This window comes from Zonotrichia albicollis, chromosome 18, assembly GCF_047830755.1.
Source record: "Zonotrichia albicollis isolate bZonAlb1 chromosome 18, bZonAlb1.hap1, whole genome shotgun sequence".
Classification (NCBI taxonomy): Eukaryota; Metazoa; Chordata; class Aves; order Passeriformes; family Passerellidae; genus Zonotrichia; species Zonotrichia albicollis.
Genome location: NC_133836.1, coordinates 3,233,727 through 3,245,909, shown reverse-complemented (window position 1 = coordinate 3,245,909; position 12,183 = coordinate 3,233,727). Strand labels below are relative to the sequence as shown.

General features: G+C 40.8%; 1 protein-coding gene across 1 annotated transcript in view; it reads right to left on the bottom strand.

The window, feature by feature from the left end:
- The window catches only part of KNTC1 (kinetochore associated 1), a 34,016-nt gene that overhangs the window by 8,584 nt on the left and 13,249 nt on the right, over positions 1–12,183 (bottom strand). Inside the window, exons 29-49 of the mRNA XM_074554144.1 lie at positions 11,990–12,095; positions 11,497–11,631; positions 10,960–11,079; positions 10,592–10,661; positions 10,446–10,513; positions 9,784–10,076; positions 9,441–9,613; positions 9,160–9,257; positions 8,214–8,355; positions 7,313–7,369; positions 6,609–6,772; positions 5,982–6,089; positions 5,214–5,342; positions 4,515–4,631; positions 3,948–4,057; positions 3,502–3,712; positions 2,756–2,845; positions 2,398–2,569; positions 1,981–2,039; positions 1,007–1,223; positions 343–416 (exon numbers count right to left, since the gene is read on the bottom strand). Of these exons, the coding sequence (XP_074410245.1) occupies positions 343–416; positions 1,007–1,223; positions 1,981–2,039; positions 2,398–2,569; positions 2,756–2,845; positions 3,502–3,712; positions 3,948–4,057; positions 4,515–4,631; positions 5,214–5,342; positions 5,982–6,089; positions 6,609–6,772; positions 7,313–7,369; positions 8,214–8,355; positions 9,160–9,257; positions 9,441–9,613; positions 9,784–10,076; positions 10,446–10,513; positions 10,592–10,661; positions 10,960–11,079; positions 11,497–11,631; positions 11,990–12,095 (2,713 nt within the window). The remainder of the gene's footprint in view (positions 1–342; positions 417–1,006; positions 1,224–1,980; positions 2,040–2,397; positions 2,570–2,755; positions 2,846–3,501; positions 3,713–3,947; positions 4,058–4,514; positions 4,632–5,213; positions 5,343–5,981; positions 6,090–6,608; positions 6,773–7,312; positions 7,370–8,213; positions 8,356–9,159; positions 9,258–9,440; positions 9,614–9,783; positions 10,077–10,445; positions 10,514–10,591; positions 10,662–10,959; positions 11,080–11,496; positions 11,632–11,989; positions 12,096–12,183) is intronic.

Genomic DNA, 12,183 nt, shown 5'->3' with positions numbered 1-12,183 from the left:
ATTAATAATGTTATTGATCAAAGCTGGATCAGATTCCACCTCGTTCTCCTGAAGCAAGAAAAATGCACCCAACAGGAGAAGGAACAAATTATTCTCCCTAAAACTGCTCATTTTTGGTCCAAGCTCCAAGAACACTCAGCCTGAGTTTTGCAGGAGAATGTTCCAGAACAGAGGAAATTCTTCTGGGGGTCCCTTCCCCAAAAGTATTTTCCATTATCAGGGTTGGTTGTGGTACAATTTACACACCACTGCCCCAAAACACCAAAAATTTAAAATACAAATAGAAATATTTTGTGATTCTTGTAATGACTCCACAACAATCTGGCAAGCAGTTTCCATTACCTTAGCTGTAGTGCTCTTCAGCCACTTCTCAGCCAGGTAGAGACAGAATTTCAGTGCCTGGATATGGTCAGGACCTTTTTCATGATTTTAAAAAAATAAGGAAGGGAAAGAAGTAAATAAATTAAGTTTTCATTATTCCTTCTTACACTATATACTTAATTTCCTTCTTACACTATATACTATATTCATTTTATTTTGTAGAATTAAAAAAAAAAAGCAGCTATTTAAAATATTAGGAAAAGTTTTATGTCTAAAGAGCAAAAATACATTATTTATTTGGATTCAAGTAGCAGAGAAAGTGATTAAATTGGGCTGAAATATTGACTCTTGGTAGAAAACTTGTCTGAAGATGGTGTGGACATGGAGAAACTTCTGGCAGGACAACAGGGATGGAGAAATCTGATTTAATGGAAGGTGTCCAGGTTTGGGCTGGAAGGACCTTAAAGCCTTTCTGTGATTCTACAAAAAGAGGGGGGAAAGGATTTGATGGTGATTTCTCTGATATCAAATGGGTTTTTCCAACCTATTTCTCCAAGCTGGCTGCAGGAGATGAATTCATTTCCACGCTCCAGCTTTGCTGGGTGTTACTCAGGATCAGTGAACAAATGTCTGCTCCCACCTGGCTCTGCTGGTGCCAATCCTTGCCCAGCCCTTTGCCCCTCACCTGTGGGGAATTCCTGGGCAATCTTGTGAGCCATGGCCACAGCCCACTCTGGGTTGACAATGGCCAGCAGGTAGGACTGAAGGGCCTGCACAGTTCTCATGGTTTCCTTGGTAACGATGGAGGTGCAGCCGCTGCTTCGCATTTCGAATATTTTTGGTTTCAGCTTTTTCTCAAAGACATGTCGAACTGCAGACATGTGGAAAGTATCCAGGGAAACCTGGACAAGTGGGAAAGCAGATGGGAATTGTCAGAGCTTCTACAGTGAGGCCAACACCATGCACAAGAAAAATGGAAATTTCTTTTATTGGGGGTGTGGGGGAATAATATTGAAATGAATTCCTTCAGGCTGTTACTGTACTGTGGGATCTCAGCACCTCAGGACTGAGGTGTCACCGAGAGCACCCTTGGGGGGCTCGGGAGTCCTGGAATGTTCCAGAAGTGTCTGGTGGCTGGACTTTGATCCTACACAGGAGACGACACCTGTATGAGGACAGGAGGGTTTCACCGGGGTGAATGGTGAAGGGATAAGTTAATTAGAGAGTGAAACACAGGGTTTAGGATTTCTGTACAGGGGGGTTTAGAGAAGTAAGATGGAGGAATTGGGGCATGTCCTGTCCTTCTTCTTCTTCTTCTTCTCCTCCATCTTCTGTGGTGATGGTGGCACTTTGGGATTGGTCATTACTGAAAGTGCACTGGACAATAAGAATAAAAAGGATTGGGGAAAAATGATAAATATTGTACACGTAACTTTGGGTATAAAGATAGGTGACCGCCCGGAGGGCAGGGAGTGTGCTCATGGCTGGCTGCTGAGCAGAGCTCTGTCGGGCCCAGAGAAAATCTTTTAGATAAACAATTAATAAACACCGAGACCGAGAAAAGAACTGAAGCCTCTTCTGTTCCTTTGAAACGCGGCTGCCCCAAGGCCACCCCGGGCCTTTCCAGGCCCTTCAAACAGCCAAAACCCGACACTGTACCTTCATTAGCTTGGAAATCAGCAGAAGGGTTGGGAAGGTTTCCTCACTGAGCTCTGCAGCTGGAAAGGAAAAGTTGCCTGTGAGAGTCTCACAATCCCCTGGCAGCTCCCTCTGTGAAATGAAGCCCTCTGAGTTTATTGCTGGTTGGGGACCTCCATTGGGAGAGAAAGGGTCTGATCCTCATTATCCCCTCTGGGCTAAAAGGGGGATATGGGGATAAATTTTAGAGGTCCTAGGAAAGAATTTGAGGACAAACCCTGCCCTGTATTTATCCTCTTAGCTCCTCTGGGCAGCACCAGAAGTGCTTTAGGAGCAGCTGGGATGAAAACTGCATTAATGAAGAATTAGAGTTAAAATACAACATAAACTGGGGCACAGAGAGAGCAGAGAAAAGGGAATTTGAGATGCTGAACTCACAAATAATGTTCCAGAAACACTGGGGAGTCCTGAAGAACAGCAGGTGGAAGGGCAGCCTGGTGTGAGCAGCTGGAGCCAGGGGAATCATCTGCTCCAGAACATATTGGTGCTCCAGGTCCACTGGAGGAGAAATCCTGGTGTAAGACTTCAGGTGTTTGAGGAGGCTCAAAGCCTAGGGGGGGAAAAAAAAATATAAATCAGAGAAATTACCAGAAATCATTTTTTTAAGGCTGTTTTCTGAGGGAAAGGTGTGTACATGGAATAATTAATTTAATTTCAACAGTGCTGAATAGCTCCATTAATAAATAAACAAAGGAGGATTGAGATGCCATTAGTGAGGTCACACATCTGGACACACCTGGCTCAGCTGGATGCTGGTGTTCTTCTCATCAGCACTTTGGATCACTCTCAGGACAATTTCCAGTGTTTCATAGTCATAAGGATCCAGCTGTCCAAAATAATAATATTTTATAAGATCTTACATGATTTGTCTTGTAAAAACATACGAGTATGTTGATTTTTCCCCAATTTTAACACCAATTACTGTTTCTTCAGTGTTATGTTGATATATAAGCATCATGACATAAATCTCTAAAACCCTTTCTTAAATTGTAAAAAAAGACATCAGGATTTTGTAGAAAGACCAAACAATAAGTGCTGGAAACAAAATAAAACAAACCCCAAAAAAGTCATCCCACAAAAAAACCCCAGCTCTCCAAAACACAAAATCAAACCCCAACCAAACAGAAATACCCCCAGTATATAATTTTTAACCCCCATCTATTTTTCATGTAGAACTCTTCCAGTGGATTTAGAAATTACTTTTTTGATTTTCTGGCTGGTCAGTTTTTAAGGGAAGTGGGGATAAAAGACTCCTGCCTCTCTTTTGAGAATGAGAAATGTGGCTGTCATTTCCTTTGTAGAGAAGCAAAAAAAAACTCAATTTTAACATTTACAAGTTAAGAAAATGTGAAAAAACCACAACCTTTTCAGTTTCTGTGGAATTATTCCTCTGCCATTCAAGTGGCATGCAGCAATTATTGGATGTAGATTCCAGGGATGTGTCTGTGCTATTTTTTTTGTTTTATTTTATATTTTTTTTACCTTGAACAATATTCCACTGAGGCTCATGACCAGGTGTTTGGTGCTGTTCAGCAGAGGGATTATTTTCAGTGCTCTAGCCAGTAATGTGGAATGAGGTTGCCTCTCCCTGCTTTCTGCAGAGTCATCTTCAGCATCATTTGTGTTTGAATTCTGGAGCAGGAGGGTTTCAATGCAGAGCTGCAGTGCAGCATCACTGTCCAGCATGAAAGTGCTAGGAAAGAGCAGAATGGGATTTTTCCTGGGAGCTTTGGTGTCATCAAGGAGCTGCTTTTCTTAGAAAGAAATTAATCCAGGGCAGGATGTATTCTGAATATTCTGAATAGTATTTTTTTTTTAAAGAAGAGTTTGTATTTTATATTAATTAGGATTTATTTAAAGCAAAAGAGATTTCAGTGGCCACAGTTATTTGGGTGTTTTTCCAGGGATGGATTCCATGGAATCAGTACCTGCAGTAGTTCAGGATGAGAGCTGTGTCCACTTCTGGGTTCTGCACCAGCACTCGAATCAGCTCCTTCTTCCTCACTGGTGGCTGCCTGAACACAGCCTCAAAAGAGATCTGCAGATAAAACCACATCCATCTGCTCCAGAGAGTCCTTTAGGCAACATCAAAACTAATTCCTTACACAGGGAGGCTTTGACTTCTTTGAGTTTCAATCCAGACACTTTCAGAGCAGGAAAAGCAGTGGGTCTGCTGATTACCCCCTGTGTCAAATAACCAATACTCAAGAATTAAGAATTTAATTCTTATACTCAAGAATTTAAATTTTCTTTTTCAGCCCCTTCAATTATTGCATTTCCATTTTTATTTATTGATTTGTTTATTGATGCAGACAAGCAGAATGAAAAATCAAAACCAAAACCCCAACTTTGCTTATATTTGAATGGGAAATTTGCCTAAAAACTCTCACACATCCCAGATTATATTGATATTATTAACTGATTAGTTAATAAAACTAAATATTATTAACTGATTAGTTAATAAAACTAAAAGAAGTAAATAAGTAAAAACTTACACCAAATTTACCCAGCTGGATGCCCCATTCTGCATCAATAACCAATTCCTGGAATTTTCTCTTTTCTTCTGCTTCACCATATTGGTCAGCAAGCTCTGCTCCCACCAGAGCTACTGCCTAGAAGGAAGGAGAAAGGAAGTGAATAAAAGTCTAAGAAATAATTTGAAAATTGGGAATCCTGAGATCTAAATCCTTAGAGGAACTTCAAACAATTCATAAATGGTCACACAACTGTGTAAAATGCAAACAAACCTCAGAGAAGGTGTCAGGGCTATCCCACCTCCTGAGCTGGCAGCTCAAAGCTGCTTTAAAATTTACTTTCTCTAAAATATTTTCCTTACATTGTAGAAAGTAATACAAAATGTATTTTTAGGTATTTTCTCAGAATTTGCATTACTCTCCCTCCTCATTTCTTTACTTCCCACCTTCCTTTATATTTTAATATTCACTCATTCCGTTCTTGAGAGCTGCTGCCAGAGAACAACTTATCCAAAATATAACATGGATATCAATTATGATGGGACTTGAAATAAATCATTTCAAGCTTGGGAATAAGTCATGATGAGGTTGAAAATCACATTAATATTGACAGCCACTCCCCAGTGTGGTGCAGAGACAGCTCCACCCCCAGGGCCCTAAAGGAAGGATCTCTTTAACATTCTCTGTTTGCTGAAGAAACTCAAGGCCTTGGGAATTTACCAAAACTTTTCTGTAATTCTGCCAGGAGTTGTTGATGACCTCCCACAGCTTATGGAACATTTCTTCCTTGGGTAAAACAGTGCAATAGCCCAGGGCCAGGTTCTGATCGATGACATGGGAGTTGAACACCTGTTAAAAAAAAATTATAAACTTTAGGAATTTATTTCATGTCTTCATTAGGTCTCTTTGTATCGGTGCAACACAGGAAAAATGCTTCAGAACTTAGACAAGTATTGGGTTCTTAAGTTAGGGAGGAAAAGGAATAAAAATGCATTTCAGGATTTAAAATTGAACATCTGAATATCCTGAAGCCAGTCTGAAAGTGACTTCCCTCAGTCTGAGCTGCCTTAGAAGATGGTAAATGTCAGGTTTTGCACAGAGCTTTTTTAAAACCTCCCCCTACCTAGGAAAATTATCAATCTAAAACAAATCCAGGATTTGAAATGAGACAGAGAATACCTACAGATCCTAAAGGTCATCCCAGTCATTGGGGACCTTAAAGGATCCCCAAAGGTGAGGCTCCCACTGTCCAGAACCTTCCAAGCAGAGCAAAGTGAGCAGGAACACAAAGGCTCTCTGGAAAAGGCTGCTCAGGGAGGTGGCTGGGACAGCCCTGCTGAAGGAGGATGAGGATGAGGAGATGAGCTCAGGACAGCCTTGGGCTGGGCTTGGCTCCAGGATCTCGAGGGTCTTTTCCAACTGGAACAATTCCATGGGGTTGCCAGGCAGAGCAGAGGTGGCTCCCTCACATTTCCAGGGGGTTCTTACCTTGTGCAGTAAGTTCAGGACAGAGGTTTTGATCACTGAGCTGCTCCTCTGCCTCATAGCTATGAGGAAACTTCTGGTTTCAGTGAGGAGCAGGTCGTTGTCATGTGGCTGTTATGAAGAAAACAGCATCTGATTAAAAATAAATTCTAAATCTTCAGCTTCTTGTCATTTACAGCACAGTAATAGTAATATAAAAATAGTATATAATATAATAATAGTAATATAATAATATAGTAATTTTCAGATTTATTATTAAAAATCTTTATTTATATAAAGATTTCTTCTAGATAGAAAAAGGGTTTCTGTTTTCCAAGTGCTTTTGAATTGAGGAATGATTCTTGAATATTCTGCTTGTGACTTTCCCCATATTAAAACAACATGAAGGAACAGAGTAAACCATTATTAACACCCATTCCAGTCTCTGCAGGAAGGTCAGGAATAAAAGCTCAGTTCTGAACACACTTTGCAAAGGGAGAGAACCATGAAAAACAGGGAAGGAACCACCAGCTCCTTTCACAAACTGACTCAAATCTAATCAAGTGGTGCTAATAAAAGGTCATGGTGAGAACCTCAGAGATTTAATTCCCTAAATCCTTAGAGAACTGCTCTAAACTTGCCAAAAGTCACCTTTTGACTGGGGGACAGGTCCATGGTGCTGGAAATGCCGTGCAGGAGGCAGGAGCCAAAGGCACAGAGCGTGAGCTGCAGGGCCAGCTGGAACTGGCTGCACTCCAGCAGGTTCTGCACTGCTGCAGAGAAGGGAGATCCAACAGGCAGCAGGAAGTTGTGTCCTGGAAAATATTTCAAAAAACAACCCCAGAAAGTAATTATGAAGCATATTGTTCTAGGAGTTAATATCAGAGCAGTTTCTCTTTTTCTTCATTAGAGTTATGACTCAGGGTTTGCCTTAGTTCCCTTTAAAACCTAAAATTCTCAGGGCTTTTAATTTAATGCAGATTCCCATTTTAGTCCAAAGTCCATGAGTTTTTGACCAGAAGTTGTCTTCTTGGACAGGCCTTGATGATCTTCACTCAGAGTGGTAGAACTGTCCTGAAGTGCAGGTTTTGAAATGCTTAAAAATGGAATGGTGGGAATGAGCAGCCAAACTGGTGATTCCTGTGCTGAACCAAACCAGCCCCTAAAATATGGCTTTAAATGGAACATTTAGACACCTGGAGAACCCCCTAGGAGTCAGTCATGCTTGTGTAGGGTAAATTTAAACCTTGTGGTTTCCAGGTGTCTTTTTACACTTTCTCTGTGGTGGCTCTGCCCTCACACCCCTGAATTGGGTGATTTTTGAGGTCCTTTCCCACCAGAGCAGGGTGTGGTACCTTCCATGAGCGTTCTGTGGGCCAGGCTTTGGCACTCCAGGGGGTACAGCTTGTCCTCTGAAAGACAGAAAATGCTCATCAGCAGCATGCCAGCATGTTGGAGATTTTTTCAGGGATGGCCTAGAAGGCAGCTGTGAGGGACAGGTTCTCACAGCCTGCTTCTGTGAACAGCAGAAGTTCTCAGGTTATTTTTAACTACAGGTAAAAGTGACAAACATGAAGGCCTTGAGAGCCTTGCACATCAGAGTTCTCAGGCAGCTTTCTCATAACAAGTGGATGTTCTATCTTTGGCTGTTTTGGGAAAGCAAGAATAATTTTGAGAACCCAAATCTTGGTATTGGAAACATAAGGAGGGGTTGGTGTGTAATCTCTGACCTATTGTGAGCTCAGATTTTGCAATATGCATGAACTTGATTAATACTGTTATAAAAGGTGCCTGATTGATGAATAAAGTGGAGTCAATGCTGACCAATGCAAGGTGGGTCTCTCCCTCCAACTTCAATACCAGCAAGGCTGGGAGAGCCCTAAAAATACCACAGGACAGCACATAAAATAGAGATCCATGAACCCCAAGAGCCACTGATGCTGTTTTGAACTGGGCCTGCTCAGAATTTATTTTTTAGGAGGGAATCTCTTTCAGACTCACAAAGGAATCCAACAGTTTTCAGTAATTACTTTGTGTGTGAATCCCTTGCATGAGACAGTCAACATTAAACTTTTCATCTGTGGAAATAGGAACCAAACCCAAAAATCATCTTTCCATTCTACACCCCCTGATGGGTATTTCTACCATGAGTTTGTCTAACTGAGGTGATCATTTCCACACAGGAAGTGAATTATTTCTATTTCTAGATAAAAAACAGATTTTCCATTGTGTCAATGTTGAGGAGAACAAGCTTACCACAGATAGGCAGAAAAGCAGAAATGAGCTCATATGCAACTGGGAGAGATGTCTGAGGATCCAGGACTATCCCATCCTCTTTAAAGAAATCATCATAGGTCCACTCTTTGTAAGGATCTTTATCTCCTCCAGAAGGTGTTGTCTAAGTAAGAACATTGCCAAAATACACACAACAAAAGGCAGAGTTAGTGAGCCCACTAACAGGTTTCTAGTTTGGAATGCAGGAACAGAACATGGTGTTCTAATTGAAAATAGTAATTCTGTTCAATGGCCAGTGGCAAAAAATCCATTTCCTACCTAGAGTGGCCACATTTGTCCTTCATGTTGCAGCTGTTTAGTTGTACACCCAAAATGTACTTTTATTCAATTTAATGGAGGCTTTCATAAACATTCTTGGCCAAATATTATAAGCAAACATTCTGCAAATGGGCCATTTTCTAGAAAAATAATATTTTGTGGATAAACAAGCCCAGCCACTCAGCTCTACTCCACTGCAGCTGTAAGAGCCATTCATTTCAAGTAGCCCAAAGCACTGCTTGACCTAAACAGAAAACAAAGCTGCAATTCAACAACTTGATCATCTTAAAGTTTTACAGAACTCTTGGGAAAGCTTTCACATAGTACATTCATTTTAAAACCAAACCCTCCCTACCATACTTTCATGCCAGCTCTCTGCCAGTCCTGCAGGAGCTGTTTGATAAAATCCCCATTTTCAGCAGGGTTTATTGTGCTGAAATGTAAGTGGAGAATGCTACTTGTGCTTGTCCCACAGCTGTGCTGCTTTTAGGACTCAAATCAGTTCATTCTTTAGGCTGAAGAACACACAAATTCTAGGAAATTCTAGCTAAGTTTTATTTGTGGATTTTTTGTTGTTGGCTTTTTGATTTAAGAGTGCTAGAGAAATGAGAGGGAAATGAATACATACAGTGAACAGCACAGAAAATACCTCAGCTGTAAATTCATAGCTGTCCATTTGGCACTGTCCATGAATCTCCTTGGCAAGAGAAGTGTATTTACACAGTTCCAGGCAATCCAACACTAAATCTGTGAAAATATTGAGCTCATTAGCAGAAATCCAAGGTTCATCTGTCCAATTAAAAGCAAACAATATCGCAGCACCTTTTTCCACAGCTGCAGGTACAGAAATTCACTTGGTTTTCAGGTTTATTGACCTCTGGTTGGAAAGCTGGGCTCTCAACATGAACTGGAAATGGGAACAGGAATTACCTGGACTGCAGAGTGTGGCTGCCTGGGCAGCCAGCTCGTGGATCAGGGCTGGGAGATCCATCCCAGCAGGAGTGACCATGGGAATGTCAGCTCCCAGCATGTGGCAGAGCCTTTGGCACACTGCAAACAGCAGCTGCCCTGTCCTCTCACTCCAGCTGTCTTCATAGAACTCCCTTTTAAGAATGAAAAAGATGTTAAAAATAAAACAACCAGTAATTCTTAGGGTTTTTACTTAATTATGTCCTAATTATTTACAGAAAACCCTTTGCTCTTCAAAAAAGTGGCAGAAATAGCTCAGAGAAGGCCACTAAAAGTGCTGATCCTGAGAAGCCCTGCAGTTTACCTGCAAATATTGACAGCCACTTCCACTTTTCCATCCTCCAGGGCTCTCAAGGCCAATTTCTGCCCCAGTTCATGCTCTGAGACTTGCAGGAGCAGAGCCAGTCTGTACAGCCTGGATTCAGTGGGAGGGCTCTTGGCCTTGCCACCTCCTGAATCACAACTCACTGCTGGCACTTTTCTGGACTTGGATGCAGATCTGACACGTTCATAAGAGCTTATGTGGCCCTCAAGAAGTGCAGATAGCAGTGAAGGGTTCCTGTATTCCTCATCTGAGAGAAAGATATCAAAATACTCCTGCAACAAAAAAAAATATATATTTGTATCCATTTAAACTCCCTTAAATTGCTTTTTTTTACCTACTGTCCTGAAATCTTCATCAATTCTTACAGCACTCTATCATGAACTCTTTGAAGTGTTAGCAATTAAGGCTTTAGTGACAATATTAATTTTTGGTTTAAATAGACAACTGAGCTCTAATTGGGAACTTGCCCAGATTAGGTTAAATTGCTAATTAGCCTTAGAATCAATTTGAAGTCAATAATAAAAACAACCTTTGCGTGCACATTGTAAATACAATTAATTTTTAATATGATCCATGTGATAAAAACAGTTGGAGTAACCACAGTAAATTAAAAGGGATTTAAAACAAAAAAAAATACCCACCTGCAGGGCAGCAAGTGTTTCAAACAACTTTAGGTTTTCTTCACATTCATATTTCTTCACAGGATTGTCTGTTGGAGGATAAAAACAATTAGATTTTGATTCCATTTACACAAAGAAGATAAGAGATGTTAAAATTGTACCTTTACCTTTTTGAATGCTGAACCAGAATTTGAGGACTTCCACCAGTGTCTTAGTCATAAGCATTTGTGGTTTTTGCTGCAGGAAAGGAAGAGGTTTTTATTTTTTTTTGTTAAAATGTTGGGCTTCAGCTCTTAAAGCACAATGCAAAGTTCCACAAACTTCTTAAGCAGCAATTACCAAGTCTAAGGCACAACCAGTTGAAAAGCAAAGGAACAGAAAGTTATTTTAAATATTTATCTTTATAAAACAGTAAATTTTATAGGGGTAATATGTGTTTACTCCACAGTCTGTCAGCTCTCACAGGAAACATCCCCAGCTCTCCCTTTTCAGAATAATTTGTGTGCACACTTTGTGGTGGGAAAAGCCTTGGTACCTCTTCAGGATCATCTGCTTTGTTCTGTAACATCAGCCTTCCCCACAGAGCCAATCTCTCTGCAACTTCCTCAGCCTTAGCCAGAGGCAGAGATTTGAACAAAGTCAGAGATTCCTCTCCCTGAAAGGAGAAAAAGAAACAAAATTAGAGCAGAAATATTAAAAAGGAAAGGGCATTTGCATGTGGAAAAGCTGAGCTGTGTGTACATTCTTGTTCTGATCAATGGCTGCACAGTGGCCATGAGGGTAAATAACAATGCATGGAAATGTGTAGAGACTTCAATTCCAAACTCCTCTGGTGCATTGCAGGTCACAACTTCCACCTTATTCTGCCACAAAAGAAGGACAAAACTCTGACAAAGAATTCATTTTCAATGCTAAACACTGCTGCTAAGGCAGTTAGCTGTCAAATTAATAATTTGAATTAAAAATACTTATGCAATCTGCTTATAAGATTTCAGCAAGCTTGTCCCTGTTTTGTCAGGAGGCCTCAGTGTCTGTAAATTCTAGGATCAACTGCCATGAAATATTTCCCTACCCTTCCTTTGTCAATCAGGTCCATCATCCTCAGGAAATACACTTCCCCAGTGGGCAGCAGGTAGGCTTCCACAATTTTCAAGGCATCCTCCAGGCAAGAGGGGGTATCTTGTTTGAGAATGTATCTGACAAGCCTCTGTAAGAAAACAGAAATGGACTTTAGTTTGGGGATGTACAGGATAACAAAGGAATTAGTTTATACAAACTACTTTACCAATGGAATTGTTCAGTTTGTATCAAGTTACCTGGAAGATTAGGACTTTTATCTAGAGAAAAGCTGACAGAAATGTAACTGGGAGAAAACAGGGCTTGGGGACTGAATTAGCCTGGGAACTGTGGAAATTTGTCTGGTGATATTGAGGAACTTCTCCAGAAATATCTGTGTCTTTTAGTGAAGGGGAGATGTTAAAAAAACCCAACTCAAGAGGTAAAAATAAATCACCAGGTGCTGTTCACTGTGACCTTTGGAGAAATCCAAACTCTTGGCGCCTTACCATTATCATCTGCTTGTCCTTCAGGAGATTGGTGTCTCTTATCCCATAGGCTCTCAAAAGCTTCTTCATCTCCATCAGTCTGTAATTTTCCTGCAGTAACTTCACTCTGGGAACAAATTCATCCATCATTTGCACCCCCAGCTCTGGGATTTAACCATCACCCCACAGCACACACAGCATTTCCCCAGCCAAGG